This window comes from Pseudonaja textilis, chromosome 1, assembly GCF_049901715.1.
Source record: "Pseudonaja textilis isolate UNSWEBS1 chromosome 1, rPseTex1.2, whole genome shotgun sequence".
In the NCBI taxonomy this organism is placed as follows: Eukaryota; Metazoa; Chordata; class Lepidosauria; order Squamata; family Elapidae; genus Pseudonaja; species Pseudonaja textilis.
This window is the reverse complement of record NC_141990.1, coordinates 92,038,488-92,065,897: the sequence shown is the minus strand read 5'-3', so window position 1 is coordinate 92,065,897 and position 27,410 is coordinate 92,038,488. Positions and strand designations below refer to the sequence as shown.

General features: G+C 37.9%; 2 protein-coding genes across 6 annotated transcripts in view; both read left to right on the top strand.

Annotated features, from left to right (window-relative positions):
- Positions 1-5,592, top strand: part of RSPO3 (R-spondin 3) — a 57,146-nt gene extending 51,554 nt beyond the window's left edge. Inside the window, exon 5 of the mRNA XM_026705471.2 lies at positions 1,674-5,592. Within this exon, the coding sequence (XP_026561256.1) occupies positions 1,674-1,858 (185 nt within the window). The 3' untranslated portion in view covers positions 1,859-5,592. The remainder of the gene's footprint in view (positions 1-1,673) is intronic.
- A 7,255-nt stretch (positions 5,593-12,847) lies between these two features.
- On the top strand, positions 12,848-27,056 carry RNF146 (ring finger protein 146). Of its 5 annotated transcripts, none has more exons than XM_026705468.2 (3): positions 12,848-12,953; positions 18,952-19,081; positions 25,335-27,056. In XM_026705468.2, exon 3 carries the CDS (start codon positions 25,336-25,338, stop codon positions 26,380-26,382), a length of 1,047 nt encoding a protein of 348 aa, XP_026561253.1. In that variant the 5' UTR covers positions 12,848-12,953; positions 18,952-19,081; position 25,335; the 3' UTR covers positions 26,383-27,056. The 5 variants fall into 5 exon arrangements, with proteins under 5 accessions (XP_026561253.1, XP_026561254.1, XP_087797559.1 ...); XM_026705469.2 differs by having other exon boundaries at positions 12,873-12,945; XM_087941433.1 differs by lacking the exon at positions 12,848-12,953 and adding an exon at positions 12,992-13,396.
- Positions 27,057-27,410: the final 354 nt, after the last annotated feature.

Here is a 27,410-nt window from a genome sequence, read left to right as displayed (position 1 = left end):
TGTTTATTTGCAGATGATGCAAAGTTAGATGGGATTTTGAGAAAGAGATTTCACGGATATACTTCATAGGTTAGATAGGTTGAAAAATAATTTAATAAAATAGACAACAGAAACATGCATTTGGAAGACAAAAATTACATGCATGTATTATGGACAGAGATATCTGGCTTGGTAATATTATTTATAAAAAAAGATTTTGGAATAGTTGGTTGCAAATTGAATATTATTCAGCAGCATAATATGGCAGCAAAAAAGGCAAATATAATTCTATTACATAAAGTATAAAATGTAATTTCAAAATAATTGGAATTAACAGTTACAGTATTCTGCATTGGTCAGATTCTATTTAAATGCTGAGTCCATTTCTTAGCCACAAGATTTTAATAAATTTCTGCTACATAGTTTTTCTGAAATGCAGATAAGGATGATTTACAGCTGGTAACTAATATGATGAAGAAGACTGAAAGAACCTTGAGAAGACTGAAGGGAAGAGAACCCTTCAAATATTTAAGATTTATTCTGAATTATTCCAGAGAGCATTTGAAAGTTTCTTGACATAGACAACAGTCAAAATTTGTTCTGGTTTATTCCAGACAGGACAAAGAATACTAATTTAATATTAAAGGACAGATTCTGGTTGAAAGATAGCAAAAATTTTGTAAGAGCAGTTAGATGGTGGAATCCATTATCCAATGGAATAATGGGTTCCTTCTCTCTGAATGTCTTCAAGCATGGATTCTAGAGTAATCTGGATTCCTGCACTGAGCAAGGGAGTAGATATGATGGCCTTTCCAACTTTATGATTCGACAACTAACTGGCAAAATATAAATTCAAGTCCCTATTCAGTCGTGGAGCTCTCCATGTCTTTGGCTCAGTTATTCTTTCTCAGTGCTGTGTGAACAAAATCAGGGAAGAGTCCTTGCCATTTATGTAGATCAGTATTCCAGAGAAGCAAGATATGGCATAAATGCAATAAATAAAAATGTTTTATTACTGTTTGATTTTAAATTCTGGCTTACTCCCCATAGCAAAGACACTTACAAACATCATCACAATTGTAAAGTATTGCTAATTATTAAAATATATGGAACAAAGCTAAGGCTGTAGTTTTACTCATCTGATTATAATATATGATATACTGAACAATTTTGACTTGTAACTATAGTAATCTAAAGGCTTTTTATATAAAAATAATATGTGATGACATTGTACATAATGCCTCTTAAAGCACTTTAAAATGAAAAGGCAGTGGCTATAATTTATATTTTGAATTATTTGTCAAAATGTTGACAATGGACTGAGTTCTCTATATTTCCAGATCTTCTTAATCTTGTTGTTGGAAGAGGCCAATGTCAGAAGTTTTTCTTTATTTAAGAGTTCAGGGTTTGAGAATACCAGAATAAGAGAAACTAATCATACTTCCTCAAACACTCCTTTTCCCTCAAACTAACCACTATTGACCTCATCTCATTCCTAAGAGGTATGTAAGGAGCGTGCATAAGCGCACAATTGTGCCTACCATCCCTGTCCTATTGTCCCCAATTATTCGTACCCATTTCCTGTATTTATACTTACATTTATTATCTTGTAAGCTATTGACAAATAAAATAAAAAATAAAATAAATAAAAATAAATGATGTACCTTGTAACATAATGTAGTTTTTTATTGCAGAAAGAAAAAGGGACAGACGAAAAAAACCAAAGAGAGACGAAAGCAAAGAAACCAGTCAGGAAAACAGAGACCAAGAATCCAGAAGGCAGGGCAGAGATCCAGAGAAAAAAAACAAAATGCAACCGAAGAAGAAAAAAGGCCAGAATAAACAGCAGAAACTAGTTGCCATCAGCACTGCACACTAACCGCCTTACACCACTGTTTTAAGACTATTGCTGCTGCTATCACCACCAGACCTCCAGGGTCAGTGTTCCCCAATTATCACCAATAGACAATATTACAAGTTATACTTAGACAACATTCCAATACTTACTATATTCTTCATGCAGTCACAGTTTAATCGGAAGACTGACATGAAGCAAGATTTTTGTTTAGGTTTTTTTTCTTTAAATGGGATACGTTCATCCTTATATTACATGCTTCCATGCATCTCTTAAAGAGTGTCTTAGCAGGCGGCACTGTCTGGTTGATCTGGTCAGGCTTGGAAGCTCGGCAGGGTGCGGCCTGGCTAAGTTCTACAAGATTGGCAAAGTGGTAAGCAAAACTGGGAAGTCATGAAAAAAAAAAAATCCCAGAAGAAGGGAGTGGTCAACCAATTCCACACTCTTGCTGAGGAAGCTACGTGGATGTGCCCCTGAAGTCACCAGGAATCAAGTGAATTCAAAAGGACTTTAGCTTTTATCTCTAAGGGTCAATTTAGAAGCTTGTATATAATTATCAATATGGTATAAGGTATAACAATATATTGGATGACTACTTTTTCTTCTGTAAAGTATTTTTTCAACCCATTCTTTTATGAGGCAAATAATACCTAAGGTAAAAGATACAGTATCCCTAAGTGCATCATTACAGTATATAACACATAAAAAGAAGGAAGAAGAAAATGTTTTAAGAACTGAATATTTAATACCACAGTCTTATCAGAATTATGTTCACTGGATTTTGTGATTCATATTAGAAATTCCAGACTGAAGAACTCCAAGGCTCTGAAGCGAAGGCACAAAAGAAATGGAAGCCTCAGTAAACATATTGCAAAGACAAGCGTTAGATAGCCCTATTATTTGCAAGATAGCAGAATACTTTCTGTCAAAACCTTGGTAATACAGCTGTTCTATGCTTTATATCATTCTCATAACGGAAATCTTCCAGTGACTGACAAATCATGGGGTGGGGGTGGGGGAAGCAAAACACTGAGATAATAAAGAACAGAGGTGGGAGATCACACAAATCGGACATTTGCACTGATGACTTTTTAATCCCTCTTGTAATTGAACATTGTCACACAGTCTGCTTTGTAAATGGAGAAAAGTATGCTGTTCTTTAGAAATGTTTTATCTAATAAACTAAGGCCACTTTACTAAATGTACAGGGGAATATCCAATTAACTCCTCTAGCTGATGGATTGATGGAATGGCAGAACAGGCACAATGCTATCAGCAGAGTGGGCAAGAATTCCTTAGGGTTGGACAAAGGATAAATAATTTCTACACAATATCTGAATTTATAGAATTTCCACAAGCAGAAAAACAATATCGCTCATTTTTCTTCTCTCACAGTCAGTGAGCGCCAAGGTTGAGTTTATTCACTTGTTATGGACACAAACATGCTCTAACGTTTTTCTGGTCTGTTTTCATAATGCGGTCTTTCTCTGTTCCCCAAACCATTCCCAAGACAGTCTTGAATCGTTGTTAATAGTACCCACTAGGGTGGTTATTATATCGCTCTTATCTTGACACCGCTTTGCAGGAGATACAACCTGGCTGACTATTTTGTCAGCAAGGTGACCCATATCTACTAGTTGACCTTAGGCTAATATTAGTATGCATTCTTCCCGATTCCCAGGCACTGGCTTCAAGGGCTATTGTGCTTTGGGCAGCTGAACAGCCTGGTTCTTTAAAGTTGGGTCCCCCTCACCCTCATTTCTGCCAGATCTCTGACTCAATCCCTCATTCTGCTTCTTGGAGCACCCTTAAACAGCAGCTAGCCTGTGGTAGTGACAGGAGGGGAGGTATTGCAGGATAGCTATCTATCTATCTGCTGCTTCGTGGTACAGTCCCCATAATGTCTGTCAATTGTCATTCAGGCAGGCTGCTTCTGATTGCTCACCTACTGAACATGAGTTTAGTGCTTTTCTAGAATAGCACTAAATCTGTCTCCAGCTTCGTCCAGATATGGGTTTAGCAGACAATTCATCTCTAAAATGGAGCTTAACTTCTGTCACTTTCTTTTCAAATGCACAGAGACAAAACACTTACTAGTCTGACCACTATCAAATTTGCCTCCTTGCCAATCTTAGCCCACATTGACTTTCATAGGGGACTCCAATAATGCCTGTCTTAATGGGCCTTATACACTGAATAGGTGTTAGCTATCTGAGGTAGATCAGGTCAGGAAACAAACCACCACAAGAAACATTAGAACTCTATTTTATTTAAACCATAACAACAGAATCTTGAAAGCCTGATAGAATTTATGTTTCCTTCCCGCTTATATCCAAGACTGTCAAGGTAGGCCAATCCCGAGTTTCTCCCTCAGATGCTACTGTCTATCTGGGCTTTATTCCTGTACAATAAGGACAGTTTCATTCATTGGCATCATGCCCTGCATCAAAATAGGAATGGCTACTAAGGATGGCAGATTGTGTACCGCTATAAAGACAGATGGGTTACACTTCAACCATGAGAAAGAACCCTAAATAAGCTATGGACAGAATAATTCTCCGAATGGAGTTATTACAAATTAGGAAAATTAATTTCAATCAATTAGTGTTAACACTATTCTATTTTGTGAAAGACCATTTATTTCTTTTTTTCCTCACAAGCTAACAGGGCAGCAGATAGGAATTTGTTTTTGAATACAGGTAATCAATTGCATTCTGACAACTAAAAACTAAGCAGGATTTCTCTTGATCTGGTCAGATTTTGCAGTGTTGTTTTAATGAAATGTCAACAGTTCCCTTTTAATCTAGCCATATTTTCAACTGTATAACAAAACTAGCACCTACTTACATTCTAGTCTAGAGTTTTCACTTCAAGTTGAAGTACCTTGTTTCAAAAACTATATTATTAACTATAATAATGATAAGAGTTAATTTGGATACCCACATTCCTTTTTCTTCCTACTTCAGTTTTAGTATGAAGGTCAAGTGGCTTTGGGAATTACCTGATATTTGGCTTCCATGCTATTACACACAAGTAATCTCCTAGTTAAATTAACTTGGTCTTGAAATTGAATGAGTTCACTATGATGATTTGGACTTGGCTTTTTCTTATCCTTGCCCTAAAATGGTACGCATGAATGAGATTTTATAACCTGGCTGGATCCCAACATTTATCCACCTGACTTAGAAAATCTTGCCCACCCTTCATTTTCAGTATGTGATTTATGCTTCTCATATAGGAAAAGAGATAGCTGCCTTGGCGTGAAACTGATTATGATTAAAAAGAAGTGCAAAGAGATTTCTTGCAAGTGATGTCAACTATCACCTGCCATTGCCCATGGCTGCATTTGTTAATTAACAGCAAGATATCACAGGAAACAAAACACTGCTGATTAATGCATGCCTTGGGTGCAAATAAATAAATAAACCATGGCATCTTAAATGTCTCAAAAATGCTTTTTCAAAAGGCAACTAGACTATGTTCCTTTCTTGAGGAAGACATTTTGCCTCTCATCCAAGAATGATGAGGAACGAAACATCCTCCTCAAGGGAAAAAAACCTAGCCCAGATGCCTTTTGAAAAAACACCTTTTGAGGTAACCATGACCTGGAAGACTGAGAATCTCCATAGACCTTTTATCATATAGCACTACCAAAGAATCTGCATCTCAAGAAAAATCCCAGCTGCAATGTAATTGGAAAATGGGCATAAAAGTAATATTAATATTATAAACATGTATTAAAATCTTAATTTTAATAATCTCAATGTTGCTTTTTCATAGGATTTGGCATTTTCTAGTAACTAACCATTGTTTCTTCCATCTCAGTTATAGCAACTGTGCCAATTCCCTGGAGTGGAGGCGTGTAATGTACAAACTTGGAAGCTGATTTAAACTATAATAAGGAATATTTGTATGTTACATTCCTTTTGTAATTATTTCCCCCACTCAAGGCCACATGAGTAGAACAGCGATGCTATTACTGGGGAGAGGGGAATGCCAGTATTTTTAATCCATTTTCTCCATTTTAGTGGGATTTTTAAAAACCTGCATATAGTTGTGCTAAAACTGTCGAAGCTGTGCCACCCCTTTGCTACCAATTTTTGATGGCACTACTTGGTTTGTTGTACAGACTGGGGAGAGGATGCAGTGTTAGAAAGTCCACAAAGCCTACAGTTTCCCCAATTCAAGTTAAAACTGTGGAAACATTTAAAAAACAGCATTAATATCCGTTCCTATACATTTAAAGTGCCAGCTCCACTTCTACAGTAGTGGGTAATTAGAAATGGGAATAATTATCTGCAGCAACATATTCTTCAAATTCTTAATATACTAGGACAATCAAATTTGAAAAACAAAATAACATGATGAATTTAATTTTCCAAGGAATATTTTATAATTGCTGTCGTTCACCATACTTCCCAGGGAAGCTGGATGTTGCAGTTCACCAATATGCCAAAACTCCTAAAAAGTGTGGAGAATGACAGCAAATTTATTGTGCTGTTTTGTTTTTCAGAATTGATTATTCTAGAACATTGAGAATTTTGAGTGATAGAGGAAGTTTGTATGTCTCCAAATTAATACATGAATCAATGTGTGTGATATTGCAGACATAAGGGATAATACATTAATGTTGATAATTATTTCCATTCTCATTCATCCATGCAACCCTGTGGTATTGGAGCTGGTACTTAAAATGTATAGGAACAGATATTAATGATCTTTATCTCCACCGTTCCACTGTTGTTGAAATTATGTTATGCATCAGATTCCACCCCCTTTTTTGCTTGTTGTATTCTGCAAAAAGCCTTATGGTTTGATATATGAAGACTTATGTTATGTAAACCTCCGTTAAATAATGCCTAACTTGTGTGCCCTAATCTGACTAAAAATTATTCTGATGCCGTATCATTTGTACTTCCAACAACAGTGGAAAAGAATTGATAAAGAAATTACAACCAAGATTGTGTGATTAAAAATAAGCTGGTTCAAATGTGAGTTTTGTCATATTATTTATATTAACCATTTGCCATTAAAAAGGCTTAATGCAGCTTTCTACATATTTTTACCTATTGGCTCCATACACAGGAGAGGCAAGGTCTTAGATCATCAGAACAGTTCTGCCTCAAACATCAGCAGATCAACTGGCTGTCTTCATTATTAGTTCCCAAAGAAACTAGCAATGACAATAAAACTGGCTATTAGTGTTATAGACTCTGCGATTTTAGGCCATGTATGAGACTTCAAAAGGTTATGTGTTATTAATTTTGCCAACTTAGATCAGCTGCAAAGCCAAAGGAATACAAAGCCAACTGGAAATTAAAACCTTAAACATGACAGGCTTCCAAAGACGGCATTCTGTGTCCCAAGCTTTACAGCAAACAACATGCCAAATACAAGGACAGTTCTACTTTGTCGTTATGCTCTAGAAACATTACTTCAGTGCCAAAATCATCATATTTCATTACTATCACCAAATACAGTTTAGCAAGGATATAAGGATAAAACAATTACGGCCTAGTAATGACAGGCTAATGGACAGCAGTCCACTTCTATCAATGCCCAGGATGAATTCTTCAGGATATATTAATTTGATACAGTAAGTGCAGAGAGGGAAAAACCAATTAAGGTTTCATGTCCTATTGTGCAACATACTGCATATGCATGAGTGCACCCTAATTAGTCCCACTGAATCAATGTTACAAAGAGAGCTTGAAAACAACCTCAGAAACAGCCACAGATGTTTCTCATTTTTAATTATAACCAATATAACTGGCAAAACATCATTGTCATGGTTACATGTCAGACTATTACTTTTAAAAAACAAGAGCCAGTGGAATGTCAAGGAAATGAATGGACCAAGTAGCCCTGGATACTTTTTAATAATAGTCATTGTTAGCAATTCTTGAAAAGAAAGTCTTGGATGCTTTGATTCTTGCTGACTTTGCTAACTTGCCTTTGATTCCCTTTGGACAAAACTCTCAGGCTTTTATGTCACTAGACATCTGAAGTGTTATATAGGACTCCAGAGACTGAAACTGCCATTTCTGATTAGGACTTCAAGTTTTATTTTAGTAATCAAAAGGTTTCATCCAACTCTTTTTTTTTTTAGGAGCACCATGTTTTATAATTATTTTCTAAAGAGTGCAAATATGCTTTAACAACTTAATAAGGATTTTTTTAATGCACTCTGCTTTTTAAATCTGCATTTAAAAAAAATGTTAATGGAAGTTAGCCTATTAGCGACTTAGTAACAAAATCTTTATGAAATGATTTTGAAAATTCATGCAGCAGCCATAAATTTTAAGATTTCCATGGGCACTGGAATTCTCAAGCCACTGATCTGACAGACAAAATAAAAATGTAGACAGAGATGAAAGGTGGAGCCACAGGTAAGGAAACAAACTAAAAGTCCAGAGGTCAAGAACAAAGGGAGATGCTACAGTGGGGGAAAATAGCATAGAACAGGACCATAAAGCATGTAGTATCACAGAGAATGAAGTAGACATTAGAAAAAAAAATCCAATCCAATCAGAAACAGTCAGCATAAGACAGGAGGGCACTGGAATTCTCAAGCCAACCCACTGATCTGCAGCGATATATAAAATAAAAATATAAACATTTAAACTCAACAATAGGGAACAAGATGAAAGCCCAAAGAGATTTCATATGGTGATCTTTAGCAAACCACTCTCAAAGCACTTCAGCAGAGTATTAATAATGGTCTTTGCAGCTTACACATTTAAGCTGGTGGGCAAGCAGGCAAACAATTTCAGAAGTCCTGGTCGTCTTTCTCCAGCAGCAAAGCATAACCCACAATAGGTCTTTTAGCCCTCAGCCATGTACTTAAGTAACTGAAATTTGCCCCAGAATTCCATAATTAACAGCAACAACTTTTCCCTGCTGCAGCTGCTGTACTGACTAGGTTGGATAAGTTTGGGGTGTGGGGGAGGGAATAATGCAACAACCTACAAATCATAACACTTGAAATAGCTGGGATTTGTTCAGAGATGAAATGAAACTGCTTTTTGTCCAAACTGTACAAGAAAACTCTCTGAACATGAATGTTTTATTTCAAGCTTGGAATATGTGAAATAGTGCTTTGAGGTTGAAGTATTTTGTCCGTACTATGACTCCACAGTATAGACAGAATGGCCAAGAACCACAGGTTGCCATTATGTGCAATCTCTTCTGATCTTCATGCTGCTTTTCACTGAAGATATCTTTTACAAATTCTGTTCATGTTTTTTAACTGTAATTATATCTACATAAATTTTGAAGATTTTTTTTCTCATCACTTACAAATATATGAGGTTTAATATAAAAGAACAAGCTTCCTCAGTAAGGCACTGAGTCTACAAACCAGAATTGTTCTAGCTGTGAGTTTTTGATATCTCATGTACTTAGGAACAAATCAACCAACAACAAAAAAATCTGTTCCACTACTAATTCTATAATACAAATCAGTGATTCATCAGCAAATTACTGGTAGTAAGCTGAAGTCTAAATTTAGATATATACCATCAACATTTTTCTTTTTTGTTTATTACTATTTGCTCATTATTATTTTGCCTGGAAACATCTAACTGCAAATATAACTTGAATTACAAGCTGAATAAAGATGTAAAAGACAAGAGTACTAACATCTGAATTGCAAAAAAGTTATTTAAAATGAATGTTAATGGATATTTTTGTAAATATGTCTTTGTAAACAAAGACACTAATGTAAATGAGACAAAATTTTATAGTTGGATGCCAAATTTATGAGAAAAGAGTTGCATGAATATTAAGCTCACATTGATATAGTATTATTTGTTTAATAAAAATGTCCATATAGTGGTATTTAATTCTGTGATTTTGATACTGAAAATAAAACAAAACAAAAATCTGACTGGTAAACCATTGGTAAATCACTAAACCATATAAGGAGTGGAAAATGGCTGCAGAAACAAAAACAATTTAATTTTGCACTCAGTTTACAATTCCTACCACAAAGTGATGAAATCATAATATATTGCAAAAAGAAAAAGTCAGACTGATAATGGACATGGCAGCAACCCAATTAAGATACAGCTTGGGTCACAAAGACAAATTCCCATAGAAATATAAAGTCTTTGAAAGAACTATAAAAAGCACTTGTAGAATCTTCCTTCTTAGATTTGTTGCAATAGCAAAGAAGATCCTTCCTAGTACTGTCATAATAATCATTTGTATCAATGCTACTGTTTATTGTGTAGTAGATTAGTCAAATAAACTTTTTTGACATTTTGGTATTTTCATAATTAAAGACTATTTAATGCAATCAGGGGAGTCCTTGATGCTCTCTGAATTTGGTTTTTTTTTCCTTGCAGACATTTCATTACCCAAACTAGGTAACATCATCAGTGTTTGGTGTAGAGAGCACCAAGGACCCATGAGCTACAAATATTCTTCTTCTTCTTTTTGGTAATATAAGCAGATTCTGAAAATATAGTTTTTTTTACTTTGCATTTACTTAAGATTACTTAAGTGAAGATTACTTAAAACTAATATTACCTTTAGGTCACAGAGAAGAGCTGAAGAGCTAATTTTAAATAATGTATGCTTCTTATCCCATTACAGGTTTTAAATATTCATTCTCTTAACACAGCTCTATTTTTCCCTAAGACTTGATATGACAGATAGAGAACCATTTAAGTTCCCTCTCCTCAGCACATCAACAATTATCAACGTGACTCAAACGCTGTGCTACCAAATTATATCTGTAACTATGGCAGCTAAAGTAATTGTGAGATACCAAGGGGAAATGTGATAAGGGAGGGAGGGAGATCAATTTGGAAAAGGAGGGACTAATTTAAGATCTTACAGCATTTCATTAAAATGCCCAATTTTTCTCTTGACACCTTCTAATACAAGAATCTATGAATAATATTATAAAATCAAACCAGGAATTCAACTCATCAGAACTCTTCTCCAACAGAAAGCCTCCTCACTTCTTAGCAGAAGGTTAGCAGAGGTTAATAAACTCACACTTTCTTCTAGGGCATGGGTGTCAAACTTGCAGCATCACATTGCTGTCACGTGACATTTTGCAACATTTTTCCCTTTGCGGAACTGGGATGGGCATGCCCTGTGTGTGACGCATCTGGCCCGTGGGCTGCCAGTTTGACCTCCTATTCTAACGGGATTGTTAGGTTCCCTAAATTAAAACTTAAACTTTGATGAAGTTTTTCAGTACCTTGACACAGCAAGTATACAGCAAGAAAGCATTATGGTAAGACCGGAAATGAACTGTTGCCTACAGCTGCTGTTCCTACACTTACATTTGAGGCCAAGTCCCAATTTTAGATACTCTCTCTGGTTCAGATCTAGGTGCCATCCCTATCAGATAACTGGCTTACATTTTTTACCCTCAGATTTAAATGGCAGTTGTTTGTTTACATTTTTATTCCCACCCTGTGAAACTTCACGTTGTAATATTACCCTACTATTATACTACTCGTCAAGGATGGCATACTAATTTTGTTTGTTTCTTTTGTCTTTTATTCCTCGGTGACCTTCTTTGCATTTATTCAGTCACTGTTCATCACCTGAGAAACTGTCCCTGAATACAAACCTTGCATAGCTGATCTTGTTTTACGTTGTTCAAGGTACTTTACTAACAATACTTTACTAAAAGTACTGTACTAACTTACAACCATGAACTCAATTTGGTTTTTATGACTGTGATGTAATTTGGGAGTTCAGGCAGCCATAAAATATGCCCACATTTTTGCAAGGGTCTAAATACAGAAATGCCTCCTGTTGTAGGCAACTCTATATGAAACTGACATCAATATCACAAAACTTAGTATTCCAGGTATTTAAAAAAACACAAGATCTGGAAAATGTCTACAGAAATTCTCAGTCGTCCAGGTCATGGTTGTCCCAAAGGTGCTTTTTCAAGAGGTAACTGGACTTTCTTGTTTTTCTTTGAAGACGTTTTACTTCTCATCCAAGAAGCTTCTTCAGCTCTGACTGATAGTGAGGAATGGAAGGATTTATACACTTTGCAGACAGCTGGTCATTTGCATCATTAAGGTCACCTGGAGGTTAATCTGTTTCACCAGGGTCACCTGAGTGTTGCAAATGGGTATGAAGTCTTTTTGGAACTGTTGAAAGGGCACGTTGTAGACTCGAGATTGATGATGTTGTTTCCCATCCCCCTGCCTCTGTTAAAAGAAGGCTGATCAATTTTGACATAGATGGTCTCTTTGACCTCTCTTTCAAACGAATTATGTTCTCTGTCCAAAATGTGGACTTTGCTGTCTTCAAGAGTGGCCTTTGTCTTTTAAATGCAGATGGACTGCTGAATCTAGTCCTGATGGGTTTGTTCTCCTGTGTTGTGCCATCCGTTTGTGAAGTGCATGTTTCGTTTCCCCAATGTACAATGTATATAAATCCTTCCATTCCCCCACACCATCCAGTCAGAGCTGAAGTAGCTTCTTGGATGAGAAGCGAAACGTCTCCCCCGCCCCCCCCCAAAACAAAACAAAACAAAAACAAAACCAACAAACCAGAAAGTCCAGTTGCCTCATTGAAAAAGCACCTTTGGGACAAGATCTGGAAAAAGAACGTCGGCACATGCGTCTACTTTCAACACGTCACAGCTGATTTGCAATTTATGCATCTTTCCTGGAAAGCTGATCCTAATCCAACTCACAGGACCTTCTTGAGGATGCCTGCAGAGACGTCGACGTTAAAAAAAAAAACAATCATTACATCTCTTAGGATGCATTTAAAGACAGAAGGCTTTCCATTCCTTTCTTCCTCCCCACCACGAACCACCGCAGGCTTCCCGCAAGCAGGAGCGGCAGCTTTCCTCAGGGAGGGAGAAGAAAGCACGCGCCAACCCCCTCCCCCCCGCCTTCTCCGTTCCAACGTCGCTCCGAGCCATTTATATATAGATAAAGATATAGATATAGATAGATATAATGAAAAAGCTCCTACAGGCTCCGCCTCCGCGCTTCCCCCCCCCTTTGCGTCTTGACGTCAGACGAGTTCAAACGTTTCCTCGCGTCCTCACGCAAACGGGGGGGGCGGGGCAGGGAGCGCGCGGTAGCGGCGCAGTCTAATCAGCGAGCGAGCGGCAGCAGGTTCGGAGGTATTGGCCGTAGTCTTGGCCGGGGGGAGGGGGAGGGGGAGGAAAGGAGACCGCGGAGGGAGGGGGAGGGCAGATGAGTGCGGGACTGATTAGCTGAGGGCCGTTTCTTGGGGTGGGGGGATTTCTCTGATGGCGGGGTAAACTCCGGCGAAGGCGACCACCGCTGTGGGGCAGCCGAGGCCTCCTTCGAAAGGAAAGCCGCTTCTCGCTTCTGCCTTTGGCCCCCTTCCCTGGTCCTTCCGGGCAGCGGCAGACAAGACTCGAACAAAGGCCCCGGCGTCGCCGTCGTCCCGCTCCGCGCCCTGAGCGAGAGGACGAGGCCCGCGCGGGTCTGACTCAAGTGCCCGCCCCTCTCCCGGTTTGTGGGGTCGGTGGTGGTGGGGATCCAACCTGCCCTTCTGCTGCTGCATCCTTCCCTCCGGCCAAGCGACCCTGGACGGAAGGTCGGGCTGTCCCTCTGCGTCCAAGCGCTCTTTTTCTGGACAGCGGTTGTTGTTGTCGTGTCCCCGTCCCCCCCCCCCATCACTCTGCGCCCGACTTAATTTTTCTCTTTGCAGGGGCAAAATTGCAACTCTCTTTCTCTGTGTGTGTGTTTTGCGGGGTGGGGAGAAGAATCGGATTTGGTGGGCAAAGAGCTTTTGTTGAGGGTTGTATATAGTTGATGGCGATAGATTAGAAAGATATATAGTTATGACATATATATGTGTGTGTGTGTGTGTATGTATATGTATAACACACAGACACACACACATATATCGCAAGGTTGGCAACTTGGTCGGATAATTGACAGTGTGCGATTTCCATTGGAGAAGCTTTTACCTACCAACCTTTTTCTTATTGTTAAAAAGAGATGAGAGGTGGTTCACCTGAATAGTGTGTGTGTGGGGGGGGAGAATATGTCCTGATTCTCCTGTTATCCCTGGCACCACCTTAGGAAAACAGGATAGAACAAAGAACTGCATTACTGAGATTATTTGATATTCCACTTTTTAACGTTGAAGGTAGTAATGTTCCCTTTGGAAAATGGTTTTATGTAGCTTTGCTACAGTTGCATTTTTTTCTTAATGCTAGAAAATGTTTGCAATATAAAATAATGCTGTCTTATAAATATGTATGTATATATTTGGAAACATCCCAGGTTGAGAGAGTGCATCTGTTAGTATTTGTATGAAGTAAGTTGAGCTGCAGTTGAAAAGCTGTTTGAATCTTAAGCAGTAAATATTAAGTAAAAGTAACAAAATACTTAGCAGCATACATTTTCTCCTAAGTGTCTAGAGGTTAAATGAAAGTATCGTAGGGAGGGATGACTTGAAACATATATAACAACCCCCCTTCCCTCCATGCAAAATATATTTGATTTTATCTTTTGTTATATTTATATTTTATATTTGCATATAAAATATATTTTATATGTATATATAATATTATATGATTTTATATTTACATATATATTCACACAAGAAATCAGGCTACTCCATGACACATGGTATCCTCCATAAAATTGTCAAATTAACTCCCAGATTTCCTAATGAGTGTGCATCAAAGTCAGACTTCTTTGATATTGTAGTTGAGTAACTATGAAGGCTGGAGAAGACTGCCATAACTTTAAATATGCATGGGTACAATGGGCTTGTAGACAGGGTACACACCCTGCCTAAACCATGGTTGTCCAACCTTTTGCCTAGCTTGCATTGAGTGAATAGAAATGGACTTGGCCACATATAAAATATATAATATAATTTAATATTAAAAGTTTACGATCTTGTGGGGACACCTTACTAGCTGTCCAGGGCCACATGCAGACCATGGGTTGCATATGCCTGACCTAAGCATGATCTGATCTGGCTTTAGTTTGTGGTGTTATGAATCTAGCCCCTGTGGTTTATACTGTTTTTGGTTTAGGTATGGTATATATAGATAGCCATTGTGGTTTATTCAGTAATAAAGATTCATATAAGACAAACTGGTTTATATCATTTGCAAACCCAACCATCCTCCCATTGGTACTGTAATGAAAATAAGTGCTTAAGTGTCAAATTAATTACATAGTAACGGAGAAGGTTATCATGTAGTATGGAAGCTATTAAAATGATTTATTATGCCCTGTAAGTAATGGCTGAAGACTAAAAAAATGGAAGTGCCTGGATCCATAATCATAGATTTGTTCTATATGATTGAAGAAGCCTCTACCAGGAGAGGTTTCTCTGTCTGAAAGGAAGGAAATGATTTTCATCTGTGTTGTTCCTCAGCTATGGAATGTATTCCTTTAAGAGTTTTCTTTGGCCCTCACCTTTTGTTTAGGAGGTCTGTAAAACTGGATCTCTTTCAACAGACTGTAGGTTTGAACAATTTTAGCACTTGTATTACTGTTATTCTTTAATCTATATTTTTATAAATTGTTATATAAAGCCAAATATTGTTAGGCACTTGAATGCTTATCAGAATAAAAATGCAGATTATTATCAGCTAGGTCGATAAAAATAGAAAGCATCTGCATGCCTACTGCGGACCCTAGCTGTAAAAAATATAGTTCATTATTAGTATTCCATTTTCCTAGTTTATACAGTACAGATATGCTAATAAAAGTTTCATATTATTGCTGGATTATGAAGTGCAATTAGTACTTTGTACTATTAGTTCCAGTCTTCGATGGCCATATTCTTACAGAACTATGAAATAGAATTTACAAGAACTACTACATTTCCCCTTTAGTTTAATATTTCCAACTTTGTAACTTGGCTGTTGGGCTTATATTGTCTTATCTTTTTAAAAAATATAGATAGGATAATACTGAATTAGAGTTGGTTACTAAAACCATTTGTTAGTACGCATTACAACATTGAAATATTTCTATATACCTTAGTAGTGTTAGGAAGAAGGGGGAGCTGTTCCAGGAGGAAAGTAATCCAATTTAGTGACAATCTCTACTTCTAATCCTGTAGGCCCATCCTGGTTATTGGACTGTTGGGGCAAGCGGCCTCATGGTGTCGATGGTAAATGCCAGATGTGTCTATAAAGTCTCACAATTTGGATGAACTGGCAAATCTGCATGTATTACCAAAATGTGGTTGGGTTTTCTCTTAGAAATTTACACCATCAAGTTTTGGCCCCTTCACGCTCCATACTGTGACAGGGAAGAGTGATGACATTGATAATTAGGGACCCTTTTCTGGGATCAAGAATGCTCCTGAGGTATTAGAGTGAGAGTGCTTACGAGTGAAAATGGGTCATAGGAAGAAGGTAAGGATCTTACTCTTTGGATCTGGTTAAGCTTAGGAGTTTATAGCATGAATCACAATTGTGGACTTACATGGCCCCAAACATGTAAGTGATCGTACATTAGATCTCATATTAGCCTTAGAGTTTTGTTAAATGATTTGGATATGGAGAAAATGTCCTTAGCTTTTATTGTGGTCATCTCTCATCCTGATTCAAGTTAGTTTGCCTCCCATGACTTATGTGGGGCAGGAGTGATTTAGATCAGTGGTCGCCAACCAATGGGCCAGGTGGTCCGTGAGAAAATTTTAGTAGTCCGCAGAGAAATGTAACCCCCAAAGCAATTAATCCAGGCTTCACGGGAACACAAGGCTGCGCCACTCACACGGCCTGTGGGAACACAAGGCTTGTGTTGCTTGCATTGCGAACAACACGATGTAGTGAGGGGAGGAAGAAAGGGTAGAAGGGGGGACTTGCTCCACTCTCCCCATGTACCTCATCTGGCTGCTTCTTTCCACTTCTTCTTCTGCTTTTGTCTGCATGCAAGGAAAGCAGCAAAAGTCTTTCTTTCTCTCCTCCAAACTCCGCCAGAAATAAGTCTTTGGGTCCCTGCAAGGCATCCTACTCCAAGAGGCTGTGCCCGTGTGACAAGTTTCACAAAGACTCATTTCTGGTGGAATTTGGCGAAGAGAGAGACTTCTGCTGCTTTCCTTGCATGAAGCCAAAAGTCTCTCTCCCCCTGAGAACGGAACTGGAGATGGTATCCTGTGATCCCAAATAAAGAATAGTTGATCGGTAGGAAAATGGAGTGGGGAATTTTCCTGCAGACTTTTTTGGGGATTTTCCCAGGGTCTCTGGTCTGCGGGATTTAAAATTATGAGTTTGGTGGTCCCTGAGATCCAAAAGGTAGACCTGATTTAGATGATCTGTCTTAAGTGCCTCATGATTCCATCTGGTTTGCAGAGGGTGCTGGTCTTCAGATATCAAGCAGGCAGATTTTCTGACTGTTTGGTCAGATACAGACACGGGACACAAGTCAGGTACTACCTAAGATTTCTTTGAAATCTTGGGATTTTATGGAACCTAGGAGACGCACCTTTTCTGTTATTGCTGTTGTTCTCCAGAACCATCTCTGATACACGAGAAGCCCCAATTTGCTCATCTTTAGAAAAGTCATTAAGACCTAATTTTCCATGAGGAATTAGTGGCCAATTTAGTGAGAGTTCCCTTTTGATTGGTCTGTACTGTTGCTTAGTCAACCTTATATTACTTTACATATTACAGATGTTTAATGTTAATGCGATTTGAGTTGGGGATGGTATTTTTTGCTTTTTATGCTATTTGCCACTTAGGGTGATACAGTTTCAGATGGGTGGTCTTATCAATTTTATTAATAAATGAATGAATTATTTCCAGTTAACATTAACACTAGGTCCTCTTTAATTGTATAAAAGTGGTACTGGATTTTTTTGAGAATAGAAACGCCTAGAGAAAAATATATAATTTGTTTGCTTCATACTTGTTATTTCAAACACATGCACATACATGATTGTGAAGTAGTTTCACGGAGCACACAAAAGACTTTAGTATGGAAAGCATGTTAAAGGCTGTTTTTGATCTCTCTCTCTCTATAAAAGCGAAATACCATTCATGCATCATCACAAAATCTCCAGAACAGTAAAGCCTACAAACTTGAAATTTGGCACATATGTTCCTCTTGGCTTCTGGGTGCTCATTAAGAAAAGATTTTTCGAAATGACCATCAGAACATTAGTATTTCATATATTATTATTAACATGCTCTGATGCTAAGGAGTTCTACTCCCCTTCCCTACCTGAAAAGAAATCTGTTCCAAATGCAAAACACAAGCAGAGGAGAAGAGTTTCAGTTTCAGTTTTAGTTTCACAGCACCAAGCAGCTTTAGTACAGAACAGTTGACTTAAGCCATGCCCAGACTCCTTGCTGTCTCCTCCTTGCTCACACGGCAAATATTGTTTCAGTTTCCAAACAGCCCTCAACTCTCTCACACACTGACAGGACGCTCTGGTAGGCAGAGGCAGAATTCCATCCACCCTTATTTTCCTCTCCAAAATCTAAGCCTGACCACATAGTTTGTAGCAAAGCACGGGTATCGAGCTACTTATATATATTTTACAATTAACCTTTCTGTAAGACTCATCAGTGTCCTAACTTTATTTAGCTTCCTACATGATAACCCTAGTTTGTGCAATAAAAATTCACTGAAGAAATCTGGCAAGGCAATTGAAAAACTACATTTCCCCCCCACTCTCTCTCACATACATAGCTTTGTGTGTGTGTGTGTGTACACACCTTGTTGCAAATGAAATGTACTGTTTTTAGTTAGCTATATTATTAAAAAATAGGGAAAAACATTTCAATTGTTAGCATAGGTTACTGTGTTTTCCAAAAGAATATGCTGAAGATAAAGCATATAGAGCTCAGATTAAAAGGCATGAATGTTGCATATTTCTGTTCACAAATATGGAGGCACTGAGGTCTCTTGCTCTAGTATTACAGTAAAAAATGTTAAAGAATGGAGCTTCTGCAGTGAACATGCAACCTAACTATAATTGAACAATATTGAAATTGCTGATACTTTTATTTTTTCCTTCATTCAATTTTTCTTTTACCTGACTTTTTTGTTATAACCCATAAAATATGAATCACTGTGAATGCATGTATAGAAAATGAAATATAAATATATTTATAACTAACTGGTTACTTTGGTTTTATAATACTTTATTTTGCTATTCTTTTTCAGTTGAACTGCGGCAGCATGCAAGAATAAACTTATAATTGGAAAACAGAACATTCTGCTTTGATTAATATATTTAAAGATGACCTATTAATTTTTCAACATGTTCCCAGAATAGCAATAATAATAAGAAAAGGTAAGAATGTCAATATTGTACCTATATTTTATTTCAAACATTTTTCCTGTTCTTTTGTTAAAAAAGATTTTTGTTGCTATTTTCAAACATCAACCATTAAACATTGGCTTCAAGATTTCAATTTAAAAAAAATCCCATACACAATATGCAAGGGAATATGATAGGGAATACAGCAATGAATAGTTCAGTTTTCTGAATGAATGAAAAATGTTCTGTATGTGAATTGGAGAGTGTGTCAAAGCACATAGCAACACCTGTCCTGTTTTGGTTGATTGTGAAAAACTAGTTAGTGTTGGCCTGATTAGTACTTGGATGGCAAGCAAAAGAAAACCCATATAGACAAGAAAGGCAAATTGAAAAATATATCTCAAAAGACATGCTATTTTAAGAATGTTAATTGCTTTCACAGCTGTAATATTTATGATGCGTTACACTGGGGGGTGGGACTGTTTGAACTCAGGTTTGCACTGCATCTATTATCTGCCAGGGCTGTGACTGTTTTTGTTCAATTTTTTTTTCACCCAAAAAGTGTTATGACTTGAGGATTCATCTGTGACTTTTTATGATACTGTGAGTTAGTGGCTAATTATATTATTCCTCTCATTAAAGGTATATTACTCAGCACAGAAACACACTTGGCAAAATTAGAATTTTTCTGAAAATCAGGTTTTCATAGGCAAAGGATCATTGTTCAGCCACACTTACTCAGGTTTTAATCAATCTTGGAACAATGGTCCAGGTGCTAAACAGTCCTTGAACTGAAAGTAAGGAGCAGACCTGAGCTGATCTGGCTATTGACATCCATATATATTAGAACTTCAAGCTCACTACTTTTTTCAGAAAAAAAAAGAGCCTACCAATGGAAAAGGATATTTTGTGTAGAATACTTCATTTTAATGAAATATAACTCTTAACCGGATTAGTATTTGGATACTAAATAGTTCTAGAATTCTAGTTACAGCTATACTTATTTTCAAGTGTTCTTATCTTTAAGTGTGATTAAAGATCTCTATCACAGACAATAATCTATTGTCCTCTAATGAAAATTACAAATGGAATTACAGTGTTTTTCTATATAGCTTTGACATAAAGAAAACTTTAAAAACCTCAGTACAAATGATGCATCTTTTTTTTCCAACAGGCAAAAAAATGTTCAAACTAGCTGTTTTCCAAATTGACAGCTAAACAATATGAACAGCTTGCTTAGCCATCTTACACATTTATTTCACAATCTTTTACTGTATATGCTGTCATTCAGTATATAATCACACAGATAATTTGCAAAATAAATACAAATTGTTAAAAGACAATAAACCTGCAAAAATAAACGCCCGTGACCGGAAAGGTCTTTAAAGTGTGTGGCAAGTCTTCCTGGGGAGACATGTCCATAAATAAGATGCCCCAAGCAATGGTAGGGAACTTTTGCCTAGTTTGCCATCTAAGAGAATCATTACCTAAGAAAAGGACCTTTGAAGATTTTTATTGCACTCATAAATGAATATGGAATGACATACTTTTTCATGTTCAACATTGTGTAGGTCCCCAAAGATTAGTGCTGCAAACTGCATTTAAATGAACTGTTAAGTAGTAGAAACATTTTAGAACAGGCAAGAATGTTTCTAATGATCAGTCCTAGTTTCTGCTGTATTTTTTATTAGTTGGAACTTCTGAACAATTTTTAATAAATTCCCAAATGCATTATGTCTATAATAGTCTAACCTAAATACTACCAACAAATGGAAAATTGGGACTAGTTTATATCTGTTCAGCAGTTGCCGCAGATAGTCTGGTCTTCTGTCAATAAGATTGCATATACAAAGCCAATAAATTGCACCTCTGACTTTATGCGGAGAAATACAGCTTCATGTAAGAATGAATTTGTATTTCTGTAACTGTCTGGTTTGGTATAGCAACTAAATAGGACAGGTACAGAATCCAACAGATGGACAGAACAATTGCAAGTAGCCTGCCTTCCCGAGAAGACCAATATATTGTGTGGGTAAGAAGGAGGGCTGAGAAGATATCTGAAGATCTCTCATAACCCAGACATAAACTGTTTCAGCTCCTCCACTTAGAACTGCACTACAGGGCACTGCAGGCCAAAACAACTAGACACAGGGACAGTTTTTTTCCTTCATGCTGTCACTCTGCTGAACATCTAATTATCACCGTGCTGTCTAATATCTTTGTATATTTAGCAATATTGTATCTTACAAGTAGTCCTTGACTTACAATCACAATTGAGCCCAAAATTTTTGTTGCTGAGACATTAAATTTTAAGACCCTTCTTGCTACACTTGTTAAGTGAAACTCTGCAGTTAATCATACAATTGTTAAGTGAATCTAGCTTCACCATTGATTTTGATTGTCAGAAGATTGCAAAAGGCGATCACGTGACCCCAGGACACTGTAATTGTCATAAGTATGAACCAATAGCAAAGTATTTGGATTTTGATCACATGATCATGAGAATGCTGCAGCAGTTGTAAGTATGCAAAAACAGTCATATGTCATTTTATTTAGTCCTGTTGTAATCTTAAGTGGTCATTAAATGAACTGTTGTAAATCGAGGACTATCTGTATTATTATTTATCTTTCTTATTATCTTCCTTACTCCCCTCTCTTACTGGTACGATTATGATGAACATTATCGTTATTCAGTTGCTTTACATATACAATGAGAGTGTCTGAACCAGAGACAAATTCCTTGTGTGTCTAAACATACTTGGCCAAATAAATTATTCAATTCAATTCAGTACTACCTATGTGAACTATCCACTAACATCATTTATCTAATCCTGTGATGGTGAACCTATGGCATGCATGCCACAAGTGGCACGCAGAGGCATTTGTGCCAGCACGTGAGCAGGCAGACTTACCTCACTGGGCATGCGTGCGCGTCACAGTTGATTTTTGGCCAGTTTGAGGCCTTTTGCAGGCCGAAAACTAGTCCCGTTTCATCACTTCCCGTTTTTCCGAAAACACTGGAAGTGACAAAACGGGGCTAGTTTTAAGCCTGTGGAAGCCTTCCTCAAGCCTTTGGGAGGCTGAAAAAGGCCTCAAACTGGCTGAAAATCAGCTGTGGGGCGCAGTGCAGGTAAGGGGGTGGCGGGAGTGGGTGGGATTATGCACGCATGCATAGGGGGAATGGGGGAGGCGCGCATTGCCTTCTGGGTTCTGACACGCGAGTGCGAGCGTGCAAGCTCACACACAATTTTTGGCACAGGAGCCCAGAAAGGTTAGCCACCACTGATCTAGTTTGTTCTTTATCTAAAGCATACATTTAAAATGTAAAATTTCTACTTCACCTGAATCTAAAATTCCTGTTGATTTCAGGTTACATTTACCTGCTAAAAATAATGTGGAGGGTGATGAAATCCTTTCCAGCCCATAATGTAACTCCCAAGAGCTGACTAGGCCTATTATTAGGCATACAAATTCCAAAACCACTTTAAAATATGAATTGTTGCCACTTAAGTAATAAATGCTGAAAGATCCCAAGAAGTGTCGAAATACCAGTCTAACTAGAAGAAAGAAAAATAGGGCCAACTAGTTCTTAACTCACATCAAGACTGCCTTCAAAACAGACAGAAAAATAGCAGCCATCCTAAGAAACCCCAAAGATAAAATTGACCTGGAAAACCAAGGCATATATGAAGTGCCCTGTGCATCATGCCCTGCCACATACATTGGACAGACCAATAGAAGAATAAGTACCTGTCTGGATGAACACAAAAATGCAGTAAAAAAGCTGGAACACACTTCCTCACTAGTCCAGCACATGAAAGCAACAGGTCATAGCATCAACTTCAGTGGCACCAAAACCCTAGCCACTATAGAAAACCCCAGCTATAGAATTATCAGAGAAGCCACAGAGATTGAAAAACTACCTGAAAGCATGAATAGAAGAGATGACTCCACCAGACTGTCAATTATCTGGAAGCCTGCACTCTCAAACAAACAAAAATCTCCATCCACAAGCCAGGCAAACACCTGGGCACAAACAGATCCCCCCTGACACCTCCAGCTCAAACACACCCCAACCAGGCACCCAGATGAAACCTAGCTTCCTAATAAATGGTAGCCGTCTGTTTACTCGGAGCCAAGCTGGACCAAAAGCTCCAATACAGGAAACACAATGTTGCCAGCCAATCAAGACAAAAAAATGCTACAAAACAGACAGAAGATATTAGAAACACCAATCGAGCAGAACACAGCAAACTCCAAGACCAATAAACACAGACCAAGACTCCCACCCAATCAGGATGAAGAAAAAACCATTCTGGCACAGCAGTAGGCTAGCACCAAATTTAAAACAGAAACGGCTGTGAAAGTCTGACTCAGACGAACACTATACAGAAGACTGATGATGGCAGATGAGATTCTGCCGAAACGTTGCTACAACTTTAAAAGCACAACTATAATGACGTGGGAAAATATCCGAACAAAGCTGAATACCATACTTATAAATACCCGCAAAAACTTAAGAAAATATATGTGTATGTATGTATAGGTAAAAGTTATCAATGTTATAAGAGAACATTTTGAGATTCCAAATTGAATTTGTTCAGCTTGTAAGCAAAAATTGAAGAAATTGAAGAAATATTACTGATGCTTGTCATGATTAAGAGTATCTTTAGCTCTTTCGTTGCTAGAGGAAACATCTTGGTCTCACTGTTGTGCCAAATCTAATTTAATAGCAGCTTTGTTAGTGTTATTAAATAACCATATTTCCATAATGTCTTTCAGACGAACATTAAGAACAGGAATAGGGAGTTTCTAGGAAGAAAACTCATTGTCTTAAAAGTGTGAAAAGAATCAAAGTGCCACAATTACCAAAATGAATTTTCCAGATTTTGTTTGCTTTTTTCTTTTGGGGGAAGAGTTTTTAGAACTAGCATTTGAAAGCTGTCTGCTCTTATTGCCACCCTTTCCTCCTCCCTCCTCCCTACTCTGACAAAGCAAGTAAAAAGATGCCTATGTCATCCTTTCGTATATCATTGTCCCTACCCTTCTGTATCCCACTGAAAGGTTAGGTAGCCGTGTTGCAGCTTCTGAAATATTGTTGATTCCTGCTTTAAAAGCTCTTGCTTTTCCCGTGTAAGTGGACTTCTGTCGTACTTAAAGCAGAAGATTAAATACTTGTCTTCTGCCTGCTTTTCTTTTCTGAATTCACCTATCATTGAAAACAGAAAATGAAGAGTTTTAGTTCTTTTTAGCAGTTTGCTTTCAACTGTCTGTGGTGAACACTATTTCTCCCCCTCATACTAAAATTAGTCCCTGTGTAAATGAATGATATTATCTCACAGAAGGAACTCTGCATTTTGTAGCTGAGCAATCTTTGCTGTCACAGAAAGAGACAAACACAAACGTTACTATGGCTGATTTTGATTTTGAGTAATTGGTGAACGTGCAAGGAAGCAAATGGGGAAACAATAAGTGGAACTGGGTAATAACAATCAAATGTTCTGAATTATAATGGCAAACCAATAAGAGAAAGGCATAAGCCAGCGTTAAGTAATTTTTCATTTGTCTATTTACCTAAAGAAATGTATATGGCCCTACCCATCTTTTTGCCTGCAGTATACAGGCAGTCTTCTAATTTCGATGGCAGTTAGGCCTTGAATTTCCTTTGCTAAGCAATGCTGTTGTAAAGCACTGCAACATGTGACTGCATCATATAGCAGTGGCGATTCTCTGTGGCTCCCATTGCTGTTGCCAAACGAGCACCTGCTTACAACTATCTTCTGGCTTCCAACGACCAAAGCAGCCACATGGGAGAGAGAGGGAGCGCCTGGTGGTGCAGATGGCTAGGGAGGCATGGTGTAAGCATAGTGGTGGCTGCTGCCTAGTGGGAGAGGGTGTGAGAGTGGATGGGGAATCGTGGCAACTTGTGACCTTCCCTATCAACTTCCCTATTGACTTTGCTTCTGGGAAGCCAGCAATTGCAATCATGTTACACTGCCAAACTCTGCAACTGTTGTAAGTGCAAACCAGTTGCCCACCTTGTGATGGTGTGACAGTGGACACTGAACTTTGAGGAGCACCATTCACTTAGTGCCATATTTGAATGATTGCTGACTGGTTGTTATTCAAGAACTATTTGTAACAGCTTTCTCCTTGCCAGTAGATAACATCACCGTCTAGAAAGTTCTGCTTCATTTTCAATTATTTTAAATGATTCAAGTATTCTAAAACGGTAAACAAGCGATGTTGTATCTCATCAAATTAATGTATTTTTGATTCTCTATAGGATGGCTGGTTGTGGTGAACTCGATCACTCAATCAATATGCTTCCAACGAACAAAAAGGCAAATGAATCATGTTCAAATGCAACACCATCTCTTATGGTTCCTGAATGTGCTATCTGCCTGCAAACATGTGTCCACCCTGTGAGTCTGCCCTGCAAACACGTCTTCTGCTATCTCTGTGTAAAAGGAGCTTCCTGGTTGGGAAAGCGGTGTGCCCTCTGTCGGCAGGAGATTCCAGAGGACTTTCTTGATAAACCAACTTTGCTATCGCCTGAGGAACTCAAAGCAGCCAGTAGAGGCAATGGGGAATATGCTTGGTATTATGAAGGCAGAAATGGCTGGTGGCAATATGACGAACGTACCAGTAGGGAGTTGGAAGATGCATTTTCTAAAGGTAAAAAGAGCACTGAAATGTTAATTGCTGGTTTCTTATATGTGGCAGATCTTGAGAACATGGTTCAGTATAGGAGAAATGAGCATGGACGTCGCAGGAAAATCAAACGGGACATAATAGATATTCCAAAGAAGGGAGTGGCTGGGCTTAGGTTGGACTGTGACTCTACTGCTATCAATCTAGCAAGAGAGAGCTCTGCAGATGGTGCAGACAGTATACCACCACTAGGTGCTGCTGCTGCTGGGCAGCCTCCAGCAACTGTTAGACCCCTTCCTACACTAGATGGTCAGCTGACAAGTCCTGCAACACCATCACCTGAGGAAAGCACTCTAGAGAACTCTTTTGCCAACTTGCAAATCAATGGAGACAGTTTGGTTGAAAGGAGCCATAGGGGTGAGGGAGAGGAAGACCATGAATCACTATCTTCTGGTAGGATGCGAGTTATTGACACCTCCGTTGAGGAAACAGAATCAGATGCTAGCAGTGATAGTGAGGATTTGTCTGCCCAATTTCAGCTGCCTGTACCCTCTGCTCAGCAGAGACATCTGAATGGAAATCAGCCAGCCTTGGATAGAGCAATGGCAAGTAGTGGGGTGGGGAATACCACTGTGAGATCGAGAAGGCCTGATGGACAGTGCACAATAACAGAAGTCTAAATCTAGAGCCATGGTTTTAAAATTCAGTCTTATACCTGTACATTTTGTCTGTATTGACATTGCGCTCCAGCCTAGCAGTCTTATTTTAAAGTGTTTCCGTATGAGAATGAAGGGAAGAAAGGAAACCTGATCATCTAACATTAAAATCTGTCTCTTAATTTGTCTGGAACACTGAACATTTAAAAATCTGGGCATGTGTTAATGGTTTGAAAGCTGTTTAGCAACACTCAGTTTTTGTAAAATGTCTGCTTTTATTTTGTAGTATATGCCCATCTCCATATTAAAACCCATTCTCCTTTTTTGACAAATGTATATTCACTGTACAACTTGGAACTGTTATTATTTGTTGCATTAAGTATCTTAAGTAACTACCTGCATGGATAGATGTATGGAAGGAATATTAAAAACTGGAAATGATCAAGAGTTTGGAAATGTGCAAGATGCTTAATTTTAACATAAAATAGTTGTGACTCCTGAAATTCAGATGTTTTACTAAAGCTGAAAGATGAATCATTCTGAATGAAATGTAAAATAATTTATGTTGCAGAGTTTTACTTGTAAAGAAGTCATGGTGTCTTCATTGGCTCTGTCTAGTCCCTGTAGCTTGTTTGCGTCTTTCTTGTGTCGTTTTTGTTATAAGATTTATAATTTAATAAACTACATTTTATCAACAATCTTAATTCCATATCACACTAAAGACATGTCTGGAAAGAGGTACATGCACTGCCTTTGTTTGCTTAACAGAAGAACAAAATGCACTGCAGAACAAGATGACTGGAAGAAACGTTGAGTAGAAAAATACAGTTGCTTGCACAATAGGCTCCTATGGAAAGATGCTTACAAGAGTTAATAGTTAAGATAATAGAAAAGGCACTATCACATTTGCTTCTACTTTCTCTATAACAGGATGTTAGCAAATTATTTTTACGTTGAAATTATTAAAATTTTGTTTTCACTTATTGTGTTATTTAAATTATGCTTTGCTAGGAATGGCTTTACATCATTTACAAGAGAACCAGTTTGGTCTA